At 51.6% G+C, this 15213-nt stretch overlaps 4 protein-coding genes across 4 annotated transcripts; 2 read left to right on the top strand and 2 right to left on the bottom strand.

The window, feature by feature from the left end:
* Nucleotides 1–1018: 1018 nt before the first annotated feature.
* On the top strand, nucleotides 1019–5239 carry EURHEDRAFT_448002 (putative SH3 domain protein (Cyk3); the record flags this gene model as incomplete). The annotated part of the gene is made up of 2 exons (XM_040783710.1): nucleotides 1019–1721; nucleotides 2133–5239. 2 exons carry the CDS (start codon nucleotides 1019–1021, stop codon nucleotides 5237–5239), a joined length of 3810 nt encoding a protein of 1269 aa, XP_040642194.1.
* A 483-nt stretch (nucleotides 5240–5722) lies between these two features.
* EURHEDRAFT_374585 (putative exopolyphosphatase) lies at nucleotides 5723–7120 on the bottom strand (the record flags this gene model as incomplete). Its single annotated transcript, XM_040778653.1, has 1 exon — nucleotides 5723–7120. One exon carries the CDS (start codon nucleotides 7118–7120, stop codon nucleotides 5723–5725), a length of 1398 nt encoding a protein of 465 aa, XP_040642193.1.
* Nucleotides 7121–7366: 246 nt separating this feature from the next.
* On the top strand, nucleotides 7367–8569 carry EURHEDRAFT_399790 (1-aminocyclopropane-1-carboxylate deaminase/D-cysteine desulfhydrase; the record flags this gene model as incomplete). The annotated part of the gene is made up of 1 exon (XM_040779958.1): nucleotides 7367–8569. The coding sequence occupies one exon, from the start codon at nucleotides 7367–7369 to the stop codon at nucleotides 8567–8569; it is 1203 nt and encodes a 400-aa protein (XP_040642192.1).
* Nucleotides 8570–9215: 646 nt separating this feature from the next.
* On the bottom strand, nucleotides 9216–14733 carry EURHEDRAFT_374583 (putative PHD transcription factor (Rum1); the record flags this gene model as incomplete). Its single annotated transcript, XM_040778652.1, has 6 exons — nucleotides 9216–10398; nucleotides 10449–13111; nucleotides 13167–13264; nucleotides 13371–14165; nucleotides 14219–14267; nucleotides 14365–14733. 6 exons carry the CDS (start codon nucleotides 14731–14733, stop codon nucleotides 9216–9218), a joined length of 5157 nt encoding a protein of 1718 aa, XP_040642191.1.
* Between the last annotated feature and the right edge of the window lie 480 nt (nucleotides 14734–15213).

Genomic DNA, 15213 nt, shown 5'->3' with positions numbered 1-15213 from the left:
GTAGTAGCTGCAGCCGTGGCCAATTGGATGCGTGGTGAATATCAAAGTAGCAAGACTATGTACCGTACTGGGGGTATCTTTAGGAGCTGCCATTGCTTTAGCAAGGCCGCCACATCCCAGTGATGGTACCGGGAACCGGGGAATTGAAACACAATTAGAAATAATAGATAAATAGCAAGTCAATCCCTGTAGCAATGGTGGCAGTCTCTATATGCCAGCCAGAAGCTAATTTCGAGGGTGACTCCCCGTAAGTTGCCCATATAGCCATTGTGAGCTGTAAATGTTTAGTTATCGTGAAATCGCGATGCCCCATGTCATGCCATGGATAGTAGTGCGGGTAGCGGGAGTAAAAACCATGGATCGAGCTCCACGAACCCTTCCGAGATCTCTCTGAGCTGCACCTGGAGAAAGCACCGGCGACTCTGTACAGCATAGCAGATCTATACAGTCACCAGGAGGATGGAGGCGTTGATTCTAAAGCCAAGCGTTGGTTAGAGTGAGACTAGGAGAGTAAAGGTGATTGGTGGTGATGAGAAGGACCAGAGAGATCGATCACGGGACGTGCACATTAAGCTTATCGATAAGCCGTCCGTCCGCGCTAATCCCGATTAAGCGCCCACGTAAACACGGCCAAAAACAGCCCGGTTCGAGTTGGGCCTCACCGTCAACTTCTCTCTCTCTCTCCAGCCATCTCGCTCTCTCTTTCTCTCTCCCTATCGATATCGAAATAGACTATTCCTTTTCAGCAAGGTCTGTCTATCAGTCCCCTCGCTCCTACCCGTCCGTCTTCCCTCTCGTTTATCGGTTACTATGGGCGTCGCTGCTCCCTTCCGTGGGTCCTAATCCAAATTCCCATTATCATCCTGTCGACGACCGTGCGTCGCCCCGGGCGTATTTTTCCTGTAGTAGAGGTTCAGCTGCATCTTTTTCGCCACATACATCTGGAGTACATATCGGATCTATCCATTCCGGAGTGAAATTGATTTGATCCAGCCTCGTGTGGCTCCCTCCGGACGTGATGGCACCCGCCGCCCCCCAGCTTCCGCCTCGATTTCCCTGCTGGTGTCGAGCTGTTTACTCATGGGGAGGAGAAACCAAACGGGATTTGGGGTTTGTGGAGGGGGATTTGATCGAGTGTTTGAATGCAGGCGATGGACAATGGTGGATGGGTCGTTTACGTCGTGACAGGCGCATGGCTGGCTTGTTCCCTTCCAACTTTGTCGAGGTACTGCGTGAGGATTTTGTGCCTGTGAATCGGCCAACAAGTCCAATGGTCAAGGCAGGGCCGTCGCCTATCACAAACCCGACTGCTGCCCCAAAAAAACAAAAAACCGTCTTTCGAAAACCATTTCAAGCCCATAAGGAAGCTTTGGCTCCATCGGGTGACCTAACGCGGAATAACACAACGCTCAACAGTCTTACTGCAAGCTCAATCCCCCAAACCCCCCCGCGAAATGGCAGTCTTCCAAGAAGTGTCAAGCCCTTGCGGACTGCGACCAGCTCAACCAAACAACAAAGCTCTTTGTCCAAGGCCCCATCCCAGTCCACCAGACCTCCGTCTCGTGCTGTGTCCCCCCGGCCATCTCAAGATTACGACGCACCACCCCCTTCCGTACCGAGTAGGCAGAGCACCGCACGGTCCCGCCCTCCTTCGCGACCAGCATCTCCTCGTGTTCCATATGATGCTGAGATGACACCGCCTGCTGGCCCGGTCAGACAGGGTTTCTCAGGTCCTGCACCACCAGCGCCACTACATTCCGGGTCTTCATACATGCCGCTGGAGCTCGAGGTGCCACCAGAAGTCCCAAGGAGACAAAGCATCATGCATTCGAGACACCCATCACGCTCTATCTCTCCCCATATCCCCTATGAAACAGAAGTGGCTCCTGTTGTTCCGCTCAGACAGAGCAACTCTCAAGCGATGGTTTTAGCACGTCCAGTCTCTCCTAGTGTGCCCTATGAATCGGATATACCGCCACCGGTGCCAACCCGGCAAGTCGTCCCGCAGAGAGGGCCATCACCACGTCCAGTTTCCCCTAACTTACCGTACGAATCCGATCTGTTGCCGATTATCCCCGCCCGGCGAAGTTATGCACAACCCCGTCCCGCTTCCCCCAATGTACCGTATCAAGATGACGCTCCTCCTCCTGTTCCTGCCAGGCAACACATATCACTACCTAGACCTCCATCGCGCGAGGTTTCTCCGCTGGAACTTCAGGAACGGGGAGAGTCACCACCGCCGCCACCTCCTCCACACCGAGTTGCTGTCCGACGCGAACCCTCCAGGGATTCACTTGCATCTAGGGAATCACGTACCCCTGCGCCCTTGGAAATGAATGATCGATACGTTACTATGTCTAGGACCCCGTCTCCAGCTGCCCGGTCCGATGCCAACGGAAACACGCCATCCCCGCTTAGAGACGCTATGGAAGACGTGATGACCTCTTTGGAAGATATGGGCATGTCTCGAGGACAGTCCTCGCCCTCGCCCTCGCGTTCAACTTCACATTCGCCAGTCTTCGATAACCCCTGGTCGCCAGACGCTTACGATAGTTATAGAGAAGACAGACCCCTTCAGGCTCGTGGTCGGGCGTTAACATCTTTGGGTTTTGAAAGGGAGGGAGATAAGGACCAGTATCATTCATACAACGGCGCCCTGGCGCACCGGAACAGTGTTTATGCGCAGGATCACCATGTGGATGGCCCCCCTCAGATCAACAATTATGTGCAACGGATGGAAAGCAGACTCCGACAAATGCAAGAACAAACACGTAGAGGCTCTGAAGATGTCAAGTACCCGGGCGATGACGAGGAGGACGACGCCCCGTCACCGCCACCTAAGAATGTCCCTTACCACACGAGACATAACTCTATTCCGGTTCAGCGTCGCCATTTAAGAGGTCGACGATCAGGGCAGGATGTACATCGCGACATTCTCAATCGGAGCGCCACCAACAAATCGAGCACCACGAATTCGTCCAGCGGCGTGCAAAGTAACAGCACGAATATGACAAGCAGCACTGGGCGCACCAGCCAGAGTCTGATGAGTGGTCAATCAGCCGGAGGGTTCAGTGCAACCAGCGCCGGAAGCTTTAACAGGCGAGGCAAGCCTATATATGAACGGCCAATCACGTCAATGGACTTGTCTCGTTCTCTTTCTCGCGCGTCACGGCCTGAGACGCCGGTGACTGGCATATCCTATCATTCCAGCCATAACACTTCTCGACAAGGTGCCTCGTCGGCCGTCCCATGGTCCTCAACAGACAACAGGGATATTACCAACGAGGAACCCAGTGCTGTTTTTGGTGGTCTATCCACGCCAAGGGCAAAAAAGCAAGGGTTTTTCAGGAGAATCTTTGACTCTGCGAAGACCGGTGCTGCTAACGCCAGAAGTAGTATCGCTGTCGGACAGGGCGGAAGTTCATATTCACCCACAAAAGGCCGACCAGTATCACCCATCCCGTCGCCAATTCGTTCCCCCCAGTCGAACAAGGATGCGGCTATGGGCGGCGGCAGCACTATCGACTGGGTCCAAGTCCGCAGGGATGTTAACCGAGCGAGTTCTCCAAGTCGTAATGAACGAATTGAGAGGGCCGAGCGATGCCAGATGCTGGACCGTCCGGTGATATATGCCGTTGAAGAACTTTATGATACTGTGGAAGGTGATGAGAGTATTGATGGATTACCAATCAGTGAGCCAACTAACTTCGCGTCTACCAATTTGACTCTTGTGGACAAGAGTGCGCGGTTTGTTAATAGTGTTCCACCGACGACAAATCCCATCAGTCTCGCACAAGGCTATGTATGTCGGCCCTACAAGAGCGATGTACAAAGGCTGCGCGCCATCTTCACGTGGGTGAGCGAAAAGGTTGCGTGGGATGAACCGGTGGAGGAAGAAATAGATATCGATTTGAGAAGGGTGCTACACACCAAGCGAGGCAGTCCCCAAGAGGTTGCATATCTTGTCAAGGAGATGTGCGCTGCCGTTGGACTACATGCAGAAGTTATCAGTGGCTATCTCAAATCACCGGGCGAGCTGTTTGAGTTGGACAGCCTATCGCGACCGAATCACTGGTGGAACGCTGTCCTCGTGGATGGCGAATGGCGCATCATGGACTGCTCCTTATCGAATCCAACTAACCCCCGAAGGAACCAGTTTGTCAGCCACGCTACTTCCACGGCGGAAAGCTGGTATTTCCTCGCACGACCGATCGAAGTTTGCTATACTCATGTGCCACTTTACCCAGAAGAGCAACACATCTGTCCTCCCATCTCTCCTGATGTCCTGTTGGCTCTGCCAACTGCCTGTCCACCGTATTTCAAGAATGGATTGCAATTTCCGGATTATGACACCAGCATCTTATATCTCGAGGGCCTGGAGGTCATGCAAGTTCGTCTTATGATACCTCCGGACGTGGAATGTGCTGCTGAAGTCGAAGCACCAGCATTTGACTGTGATGCTGATGGCGACTATTTTGAGAGTGGGGAGATTTTGCGGAAGCGGGCGTTGGTGCAGCCGGACTGGATCAACGGTCAGAAGCGCTTCACAATTAAGGCGGTACTCCCAGGCGATGAAGGACAAGGCATGATCAAAGTATATGCGGGGAAGAAGGGGCTTATGCACTCCAGTCGCGATATTCCTCACCCGCTAGCCCTTGCTCTTCCAATGCTTCACGCTGGAGAAAACCCGCCGTACGACTTTGTATTGCGTCACCCAACACCTCATGCTCAACGCCATGATCTGTATATTATGCAACCCCAGTGCTCGAAGCTCGCTATCAATAACACGTTTGTTTTCGCTGTTCGCCAACACCCAGCCTCCGTTCCATCCGCACTGCAGGGCAGCGAGGTGAACGTCACCGGACGAGTTTCCCCATCCCCCTTCGCTCGGCCTGCTAGCGCATTAAGCATGGTCTCCAGCACGGCTGGTAGCTCTGTCTCCGGAGTCTCTCACGAATTTTCCGCTTCGACCTCTGCTATTTCCTCCCGATCTGGCTCAGGGCGGGAGAAGCCGGCCAAGCTGGCAATCCAGTCACCGTCTGGCAAAATCCTCCGCCTGTCCCGCAAAGCTGATCATATGATGGGCGCCAATACCGTGGACTCGCCCACTGACGCTCCGGGGGATGGAAGCGTGTGGGAAACGGTGATCAAGATTGGGGAGCGTGGCATTTGGCGCGGTTTAGTATTGGCCGATAGAGTTGCGCGGTGGTGCGTTTTTTGCGAGTGGGAGTGTATCTGAGCACTCTGACTTCATCTCTTTTTGACTTATCTCCTTTCTTGATATATGGCGATGCGATATCGTAATGTCTTGACTATTGTCTTATTTCTTTTACATTTTTGAGCGGCTGGCTGGATATCCCATTTCATTTTGTTCGTTTATGCTTCATTGCATTTCTTGCCATGCTTACCTGGTTGCATTGTTGCATTGCATCAGCTAAGGCCTGGGGTTGGAGGCATCGCCTTTCTGCATCTGCATGCTCTTTTCGATTGTCATGTTTGAGTATTTGCCTGTGAAGCCTGGAGTTCTGGTTGTATTGTGAGAGTATCCTCTCTTTTATCTGTCATCATATCATGTACATCTCGGTTAGTTTGATGGCGTGGCGTGACATGGTATGGATTATGCCTTTCTATAGGAACTTGTAATAGACAAAATGAACATGTACAAGACTTCCTACATGTGATTTACATATATAACATTCTGTATATGGCACAAATATAGTATTCACTGGGTAGCAATCGCTTCCCTTAACAATGGTGCAACCTGTTTCCTACTCATGCTCAGGTTTGTTTGCACCCAGACACGCCTCCACGACTCGTCCTGATTCAATGTAGATTTGATATCCTGCGATGATGTTTCGGAAATCCCATCTTCCAGGGGATACCAATTCGCTAAACCGAGCTGCGAATTAGCCTTAGAGACAAATGAATCGAGAGCTTCTTTAACGACCTCATTCTTGTTATCACCATCCGCGGCTAAAACAAGCAACTCCCGACAGAACTGGTTGTCCCGTACGGGAGAAGTAAACGCCGTCATGACGACTACAATGTCCAATCTTTCCCTATCGCACAACGCATGCAGCGATCCCAGCAATTTTCGTGAGTCTCCTGCTTTTTTGATAATCCAAGGCAGGGACCTAACTGTTGAACAAAAGCCCAATCTCATAGATTCGCCGCGTGGCTTCTCTTCCCATTGCTTGTAGTCGCGCACTAGGATCTCATCTACTGTGAGGAGGTCGAGACTGTTCTGTTTCGTTGCGTGGATTTGTTCGTAGAATGATGTTGTCATTGTATGGACCGTGTTTTGTTCATTGTGGATTTTCGAGGATAAGAAAGCAAAAGCGTCGGTATCGTGGTTGGTCGTTTTGTCCTTTGAAGTGAGGTTTGTTGTGTCGATGAGAATGGAGGATAGTGCGAGTTGGGCAACTTGTATATCCCCGGTATTACCTTTGTCGCCCCCTTGCCAGAGACCCTTTTCGCGAAGTGTGTTTACCACCAATGACGTGCAGGATCCTGCTTGCTTAACGACGAGCGGTTGGCCAGATGGGAGAGATTCAGCAGAGGGAAGGAAGCCCTCGTCAATGTGGTGGTCTACACAACCCACAATCTGGAATACCACAGATGGAAGCCCATCCAACGACCCCCGTCCTTGCTGCCCATCCCGCATGGGCATTGCATTCCAATCCACCATAAGCGCATCTGCACTTTGCTCTTGTATATACCTCTCCCGCAATTGCTCCGCAAAATCCTGTACCGTGACAATGTGTTCCCTGAGCATGTCCCCCGCCGACTCGGGCGTATCCTCCCATTTCTCACTTTCACTCTTCCCCGTGCAGAGCCACAACGCTTTCACGAACTCAGGCCGCAGTCTGCGCAGTTCCGGACCCGCAGACACATTGGACAGATTGATAAGCGGGACATGTGGTCGAATGGGAGTTATATGAGTGCGGTTATGGGCGAAGTAGGAATAGACAATGGCAGATATAATAGAGTCGAGGTCGACGGAGGGGTTGCCGACGACGTAGATGGGGGATGGTGAGCCTGAGGAGAGGAATTGAAGGTGTGCGCGGCGGGCCTCTTTTAGAAATGTGAGGAGAGAGCGCGAGGGGATCTTCGATGCCATTGTCTTTGTCCTTCTCTTTATATCTAGCCATCTTGAACCGGTGGTCTTGAAGCCGAAGAAAACTGACATCATCGGCAGAAAGACACCGCCCGTTTTGGATGGCTTCATCTCGTCCGGATTGGGTCTGAACAACGATTTAGCATTAGTAGGTGTCTCCCTGAGCCAGAGTTAGAGTATTGCTGACAATTAAATCTCCATTCTATACAGTCGCACATATCCGTACATATCCTTATACGCCCCAGCACAATGGCCCTTCCCCGCCAATTCGCCCAAATCCCCCGCTTCCGCCTCTTATACCCCGATCCGTCGCCAATCCACCCCCTCCAAGCCTTAACCACATCCCTCACAGCTAACAACCAAGCACCCCGAGCCTCTATATACGCGAAGAGAGAAGACCACTCCTCCCCGCTCGCATGCGCGGGGAACAAATACCGCAAACTCGAGTACTTAATACCCGACATTCTAAACCCAGCACCTCCAACGCCTAATTCTGCCGTCAATGGTGGCGCAACCGCACCCGGAAAGATCACAACACTCGTCACGGAAGGTGCGGTGCAGAGTAATCATACGATACAGGTTGCCTCTGTCGCACAGAAACTTGGGCTGGAATGTGTTGTTATCTTGCACAAGAACACGGGCGGTGGGTTAGGTGCGGCTATTGATAAAAAGGCGTTCTTGAGGGCTGGGAATGTACAGGTTGCGAAGTTATTGGGGGCTGAGATTAAGATACTTGAACCATCTCCCCAGGGAAAAAAGACCGATCCTGTGATCGATATCCTGGATGCGTTAGGGGCTAATGGTAAAGTCCCCTACTGGATCCCGTCTGGTGCAAGTCTACATCCACTAGGCGGGTTAGGCTATGCCAGGGCTGCCTTTGAAATCGCCGCGCAGGAAGAGCGAGCCTCGCAGAACGGTGACCTAGATGGATCCGGGCATTATGATTATATCTTCGTCGCATGCGGAAGTGGCAGCACAGTTGGGGGCTTGATTGCCGGGTTCAAATTACTAGAAAAATCCTCGAAAACCCAGACACATTCACCACACAAAGTCATCGGCATCCTCAACTCCCCTACCATGCCATGCTCATACCACGAGGAACGGGTTTTACGCTTCGCGCGTATGGCCGGGGGTATGATCGGGTTAGATCCTGAGAGGGACATTACCATGGACGATGTGTGCTTGGATTCTCGGTTTACTGGGGATGCTTATGGCGTGCTAGATCTCGAGTCGAAGCAGTACCTGAATATGATGGCGCAGGAGGAGGGTGTCATTCTTGACCCTGTGTATACGGCGAAGGTCATTAGGGGGCTGGTGCATTGGGTGCAAAATGGGGATTTGCAGAGGGATTGGGCTCAACGTGCGACTGCTGCTCAGTCAGAGCAGGCTAATGCCTTGTTCATACATACAGGTGGGCAGTCTGCGTTACCAGCGTATGCGGACATTGACTAGATAGCCCTGGTGGACCAAACCGGAGAGTATAAAGAGTCTTTTTTATAACGTAGTATTACAAGTGGTGTGATCACAAGAAGACGTAAAACGAAAGAAGACAAAACCACCCACATCGTGACCCCCACTCGAGCTTTTTTTTCTTTGTTTTTTTTTTTTTTTCTACCCATCGCAAGCAGGAGTTACCATGATATCTCATCTCGACGCTTGAACACATGACAGGAGCAAGAAAAAGCATATCTTGAAATTTGAATCAGAAAGCACAACTCAACACAGCTAGGGATTGCCTAGTTCGCCGGTTTCTCCAACTCTTGATACGCCTTAAGAACTCACGAAAAGAAGGATAAAAACATCGACATTAAACAAAAGACACTAGAACGAAAGGAAGTTTATTTAATTCAGAGCGTTTGCCTCATGAACGCCTCACACCCTCCGGCCCGTAGACCGAAAAAGACAAATATAGAGAAAAAAAAAAAAAAAAAAAAAAAAAGAGGAGAAAGGATTGGGATATCAAAGATTCGTTTGTTCCTGCCGCAAAGGAATCGTAGACAACGTAAAAACGAATACCGAGGTAAAGGTCCGTATCCAGTGAAAAATAGAAATGGAGTGACGATGTACCATAAGCTTCGATGCGCTCAAAGACCAACAACTAACTTTCTGCGCTGGTATCGCCTTCTGGTTGGCTTTCTGCTGCTAGTTGACTTGCTGCTGTAGATTGAAGCTCCTCTGCACCATTAGCCCCGTCACCTGGAGGCTGCTCCTCGACTTGCATAGGTTTCGCAGAATCCCCATTACTCGCATCTAGCACATCAAGTGCCTCGTTCGCATGCATATTCTCCATAGCATCCGGCTCAGGCTCTTGTTCGGGGCCATGTTCAGGCTCGTGGTCCACATCCTGATTTGTCAAATCCGCAAACACTTCATCCAGATCTTGGCGAGGACTACTGCCAAATGGGTTGTTGTTTTCAACATCAACACCCGGCGGCCCCTCTGCATGATCCCGGTTGAAACGAGGGGAACTGAAAAGGGGATTATCTAGCCCGTGGTGATGTGGCGATGGGGAGCGGGGAGGGAAAGATGGAGATTGGCCAGCAGCATGGGACAAGAAGGCTGAACCCGATGTAAACGCTGGCGTCGAGTCGCTTGGAGGAAGAGAATAGCTTGCAGAGAAGGGGTATGGCTGATTTTGTGCATCGGACATGGGCGTCAATGTTGGTCCCCCTGCCGATGTGGTCTGCGGACCGGGAGTCTGGGCCGATGGTGGTATAAGGGACACAGGGCGGCCAGGCTGCAACTCGACTGACCTGCGCTTTACAGTGGGGGGTTGCTTTGGTCGCAGGTGAGGTGGAAGATCCTCCGGGCGTTGAATGCCTAGCTGCGCCATGATCTTTTGTTGCTTCGTTGGGCGAGGCTTTCGAGTCGAAAGCGACTGTTCCAGGATTGGCGGTGGTTCCGGTGCAACTGGTGCCCATTTGTGGATCTCTTGCCGGAAGAAGTTCGTTTCATACGCAAGAAGCACCTCTGCACCTTCGATTTTGCGCAAATAGAATATCAATGTAGGGACCTCTTCAGTCGTGGTGCAGGCCGCCATGGTGAAAGACTGGATGAAATCACGGAAGGAAATCGCTTGGTTGAGGATGTTTTCCAGAATTTGTTCCTCTTCTGGTTGAAAGGGCAGGTCACGAAGTTCAGCATGCCAGTCCTGAAGGTCTTCGAGTTTCGGCCGGGCAGCATCCCTAGGGATCTTCTGGCGCCAGTCACATATAGGACAGGTATACTTGTCAAATTCTTTGACCTTTCCCCGTGCGATCTTCAGACATTTGCCGTGGTACCTACAAATGATTAGCATCGATATTGTCTCTGAACAAGGTCGGAAACCTACCATTCGTGACAGACTTCACATTCAATCATCATCCCTGCTTCCGAATGCCTGCAAATGCAGAAAACATCTCGCTTTCGTGATTTGCCTCCACCCCACGAAATGCCATTGTTGTGCTCCAAAATATTATCAGGGGTATTATCTCGCGAGGCAGGCTCCACGGGCGGTCGATACCGGTCTTCCAGATCAAAACAGTACGAATTCCTCTTTTCGACATATTCCATGTGCGCCCTGAGAATATGCAGAGGGGCATTGGCCTTCCCGAATAACTTTTTGCCCTTTCGCATCCAGTCCTCATGCCGTTTTTGCTCGCGCTCGAGATCAATGGCGCCCGTTGGACGGCTGTTTAATTCTTCCAGTGACTCCATAAGTTCCCGAACTTCCTTGTACGTGGGACGGTTTCGGAAGTCTGGATCCCTGCTTTTGTCGTAAAGACTTTGGATTCGTTTTTGAGCGTCCCGTTGTCTGGTCAGGATCGCATCGACAGCAGCCAGAGTCTCCGGAGTAACAGGGAAGCGCGATGCCTGTGCGGACAGGGCTTCCAATTGCTGGTAGTGAACGGCCTCAACTGACATGAGCTCCTTGGCTTTTGCTTCCCAGGCTTCACCATGGCGAGAAAGGTCCTTGAAGAAAAGCAGATGTTCGTTGTTGCTGTCCATGATGCCCAATTGCTCACCAGCCAGGACAAGCTCCTGGCATTCCTTTAGGGTCATATATTGGTCACGCTTGCCGCGTGCTTCATCATTCCATTTCATTTGTCGTAGGATAAGTTCCAGACCCTCTACCTCGGGGATTTCCACGTTGAAATTGCGACCAGCTTCCACCAAACCCTCAACTTCCTGGGCCGATCGGATGTGGGGGTTCATGAGGGTAGCGTTAACGTCCTGGCGGAATTTCTCGATTTCGCGGGTCTTCTCTTCCAGGGCCGCCATCTGTGGACAGTCGAAGGAAAGTTTATCAGCCTCTGCAAGAAGGGAGTAGATGGTTTCTACTCTGCGAACTTCACGATCCCGTTCTTCCAGCTGCGCGGCTTTAGAAGTCCCCTTGCGCCAAGCTTTTTCGTTTTTCCTCCGGTTTTGTTGCTTCCGGGTAATGAAGTTGTTTGCTTCTTCAACCCACTTATCGCAGCGCTGGACAAAGGCCGCAAGATCTTGGAGACCAGACAAATGGTATGGGATTTTCTCACCTTCGTTCACGAGGTTATGGAGGACCTTCAGTTGGGGTTTTGGCTCATCCTCCAGGTATTTGTCGAGCTTCTCTCCCCACGCCTCCGGAATCCTGGCGCGCTCCTCGATCTTTAGCAAAAGGGCTCTGAGATCCTCGTCCCCGATCCGGTAGCGTAAAGTGTGACCGGGGCCCAGCAGTCTTTGTGACAAAGGTTGCCCACAGCAATCAACGATTTCCACATGTTGTAAGCAGACAGTCTTGCCCGTTGTGTGGCACCTGAATTGTGTCAAGTAACAATAGGCTTTACAGTGATGGCATTGGTAGTCTTCCTCAGCCAAGTCTTCTTCCTCCGTGACAAATCTGAGCTGGCAGTCTCCGGTAGAGGAGGTACCAAGCGCGCAGTTGTGGGGTACGATTTCCCGGTGCCAAGCAAGGAACCCCGCGCGTTCCCGAACTTCTCTGGAGTAGGCTCGTGCAAGGGCCGGGGCCAACCACTTGGCTGTCTCGATGGTGTTATCTCGATCGGCCGCTGTCATTAAGAGTTCGTCGTGCGAGAAACAGGGGTGTCTCCGGAACGCCTGGAGACGCTCGACACCCATTGCGCCCCAAGGCTCCCAATCTATGGGGGCAAAGTTGACGGCTTCGTTGACATTAAACCCATGGTTGAACCCAGCATGGTACGCTTGCGGGAAGGTCAAGACGAATTGACCGGCACGCTGGTCAACCGCGTAGACGTTGACACCCGCCTTCCTGAGTTGATCCGGTGGCATAAGGGTGACCAATTGAAAGAGAAGGTCCGGCTGGCCTTCGAATAACTCTGGAACAGCCTGGCGCATAGCCTCTTCGAAGGCGGCCGCCTCAGCTCCGGGTATTCCATACCAAGTCTTTGTAGCACCAACATGCTGGTAATTGGCCGAGTAGGCATAGTGATCTTCATTATGCCAGCAAAATGTTGAGAAACACATGCCAACATAGACCCAGGGGACGGTCATACCAGAGATATCGGTCTTGATATGGCGGAACAGGGAGTCACCATGGAAAGGAAGAACGTTCAAGTTCCAAGGATCGACCGAATATGGATCGAGGGGGTTCCTTTCGATGGTAGGGAATCCACTGCCATGAGTAGTAGAGTGAATATCAGCTCCATACTCGACCTCGACAGTCTCTGTCAGACTTTCCACTAATCTCCAGAACTCGCATTCGACATCATCCTCGGTTTCTCGTCTATGGGTGTTGAGAACAGGATCAAACGGCATCTTGGAAGCGAAGTAATTCTTCTTGAAGTCATTTGCCTTCTCCTGGAACTGCTTCAATGAGTAGACACCGCCCTCCTCAAAACCGAATTCTCCCGTGCCAACCAGGCACTTTGGACAGTGCCAATCGTATTCAGGAGGAGTAGTAACCTGAGGGTCAAGACAATAGCCATGATAGCCAAGCTCACAACTATCGCACACGAGAATGGAGGAACTGTCATCTGCTTTGCCGCAGGTCTCGCATTTCTGTATGCAAGTCAGCAAGACAACATAATTTTCTCTTATGTCTGGATGGACCCACCTCTCCTGCGTTTTTGTTGCCATTGCCGCTCTTGCGTGCACGAGGGGGAGTTGGGCGGAAGAGACTCATATGGGAACCAGCAACAGTCGGTAGCGCATCTGCAACGATAAATATCAGAGTGAGAATAACAAACAGCCATTATTTTGTATGAATAAAATAGGAGGAAGGGAAAATAAGAACGAGACACTCGTGAGGGCAACATACCACCCTTCTTGAGACGCTTGCTTCGCCGGCCGCTCCCGCCATCATCTCCATTCTCGGTCTGTGAAGCACTGTCATGGCTTACACCACGCTTCACACCATTATCCACATGCCCATTCGAAATAGGAGTAGAACTCTGGGTACGGTCAGCAACACCTGGGGGAATGGCGGATCCATTTTCAGGTTCCCGCTTAACGGGAGGGCCGTTGTTCACGGCAGCAAACGAAGGAGACTGGTTTACCGCAGTAAATCCACCCGAAGCATTTACCGCGGTAAAGCCTGAGGCGATGGGACGAGGCGTGGGCTCCGCTGGCGGGGTCGGCTTATCAGGAGTTGCTTCGACTGGCTTGGGAGTGTTTTGCACGGACGCGGTTGGTACGGGGGTTCCCTGGTGCGGCGGAGGAAGACTGTCAATTGGCAAAGTCTTTTTGTTCAACGGCGACTGATGAGGAGATGGGGTAAAGGGACCACCGTGCTCCATCTCCAATTGTTGCTGTACCCCGGGTTTCGCGACACGGAGATATTCTTCGTAAGGCTGTAGCCACCTCTGGTACGAGTTCTTAAGCGACGTGGAGAGGGAGGACATGATCTTGCCGCTGTAGCCCAGGTCGCGACCGATCTCTGCCCATTTTTTCGTCTTGCAAACGGCATCGAAACCGCCGCGAATCTCGACTGCTTTTTTCAGTTTGTATAAATCGAGAGGGCGCTTATCGACACTCGGGAAACGGTTGAGGTTGGTGCCATGTTGTTTGTGGAATTTCGCCAACTGGTCGAGGTAGTTCAAATTCGCACGGGTTCCTAGGTCGGATCAGAATACTGGCAACAAACCAAGACGAAGCGCGAAACTATACCTCCTTCTACCGAATTAAGCTCCTGTCGGCGAGTTTTGAAGTGAAAGCGCTACATTGAAAAAATGGATGGTTAGTCCCGCCTCAATAGCTCGCCCTCCACCCCGTGCCGCAGGGAAAGGGACCAACAAAATGGAGACAAATCGTACCTCGGTGTCAATCGCAAACGAAGGCTGCCAATTCTCCGGCGGAACAACCCTACAGATACCAAATTTCTTGCCTTCCGGTGCGATTTTGCGAATATATGAAACGGGATCCTTGAAATCCTCCTCGGTGGGATAGTAGGTCGGGGCCTCTTGCAAACCATGGGGGCGGGAACGTTTCACGGGTTCACGGGGGTTTGTCGGTTGGCTTCGACGCTCTACTGTGGACAAATCGAGAGGAGAGGATCGTCGAACGCTTAACGGAACGTTATGAGCATGCGAAGGATGAGTGCTGGAAGATCGAGTGGGCGGACAGCTCGTAGCAGAAGGCTGTCCGCCATTCGAATTCCCTCCCGTAGAGGCCGGAGCCACCATCTTTCAACAGCGACACGCGAGTCCTTTGACGGGAAGAGCAAGGAAGGAGAGGACCGTATGCGCGTGTTCTAACGACGATGGAAGGGAGGGAGGGAGGAACATGCGACGCGAGCTGTTTAACGCATTGACGGTGGTCGAAGTAAGCTTAGACCGGAAGTGACGAGCGGTTCGCGGGATTCGTTGAGCGGTTTACTTCGAGCAGGGATGATTGATGCGAGGGATTGAGAGGAATAAAAAAGACCTTGAAGAAAGAAAGTGAGGCGGTGATTAATAGAGAGCATACATTTGTGATGGGCGTATGCAGCAAATAGCAGTAGGAAGAACAACGGATGATGGAATGAGAAGATCCCGAGAGGGTTTGTGTGGAGAATGGGCATCTAGAGGGGACTAATACCGTACCTGATATATATGGAGTCTTCAACCAGTGCCCAGAAAGATGAACGTGGATAATAGAGATCCCTTCTGGTGAACCTCTCTAAT

Source organism: Aspergillus ruber (assembly GCF_000600275.1).
Source record: "Aspergillus ruber CBS 135680 unplaced genomic scaffold scaffold00003, whole genome shotgun sequence".
NCBI classification, from domain to species: Eukaryota; Fungi; Ascomycota; class Eurotiomycetes; order Eurotiales; family Aspergillaceae; genus Aspergillus; species Aspergillus ruber.
The sequence above is the reverse complement of the archived record's forward strand: the minus strand, read 5'-3'. Positions and strand labels throughout refer to the sequence as shown.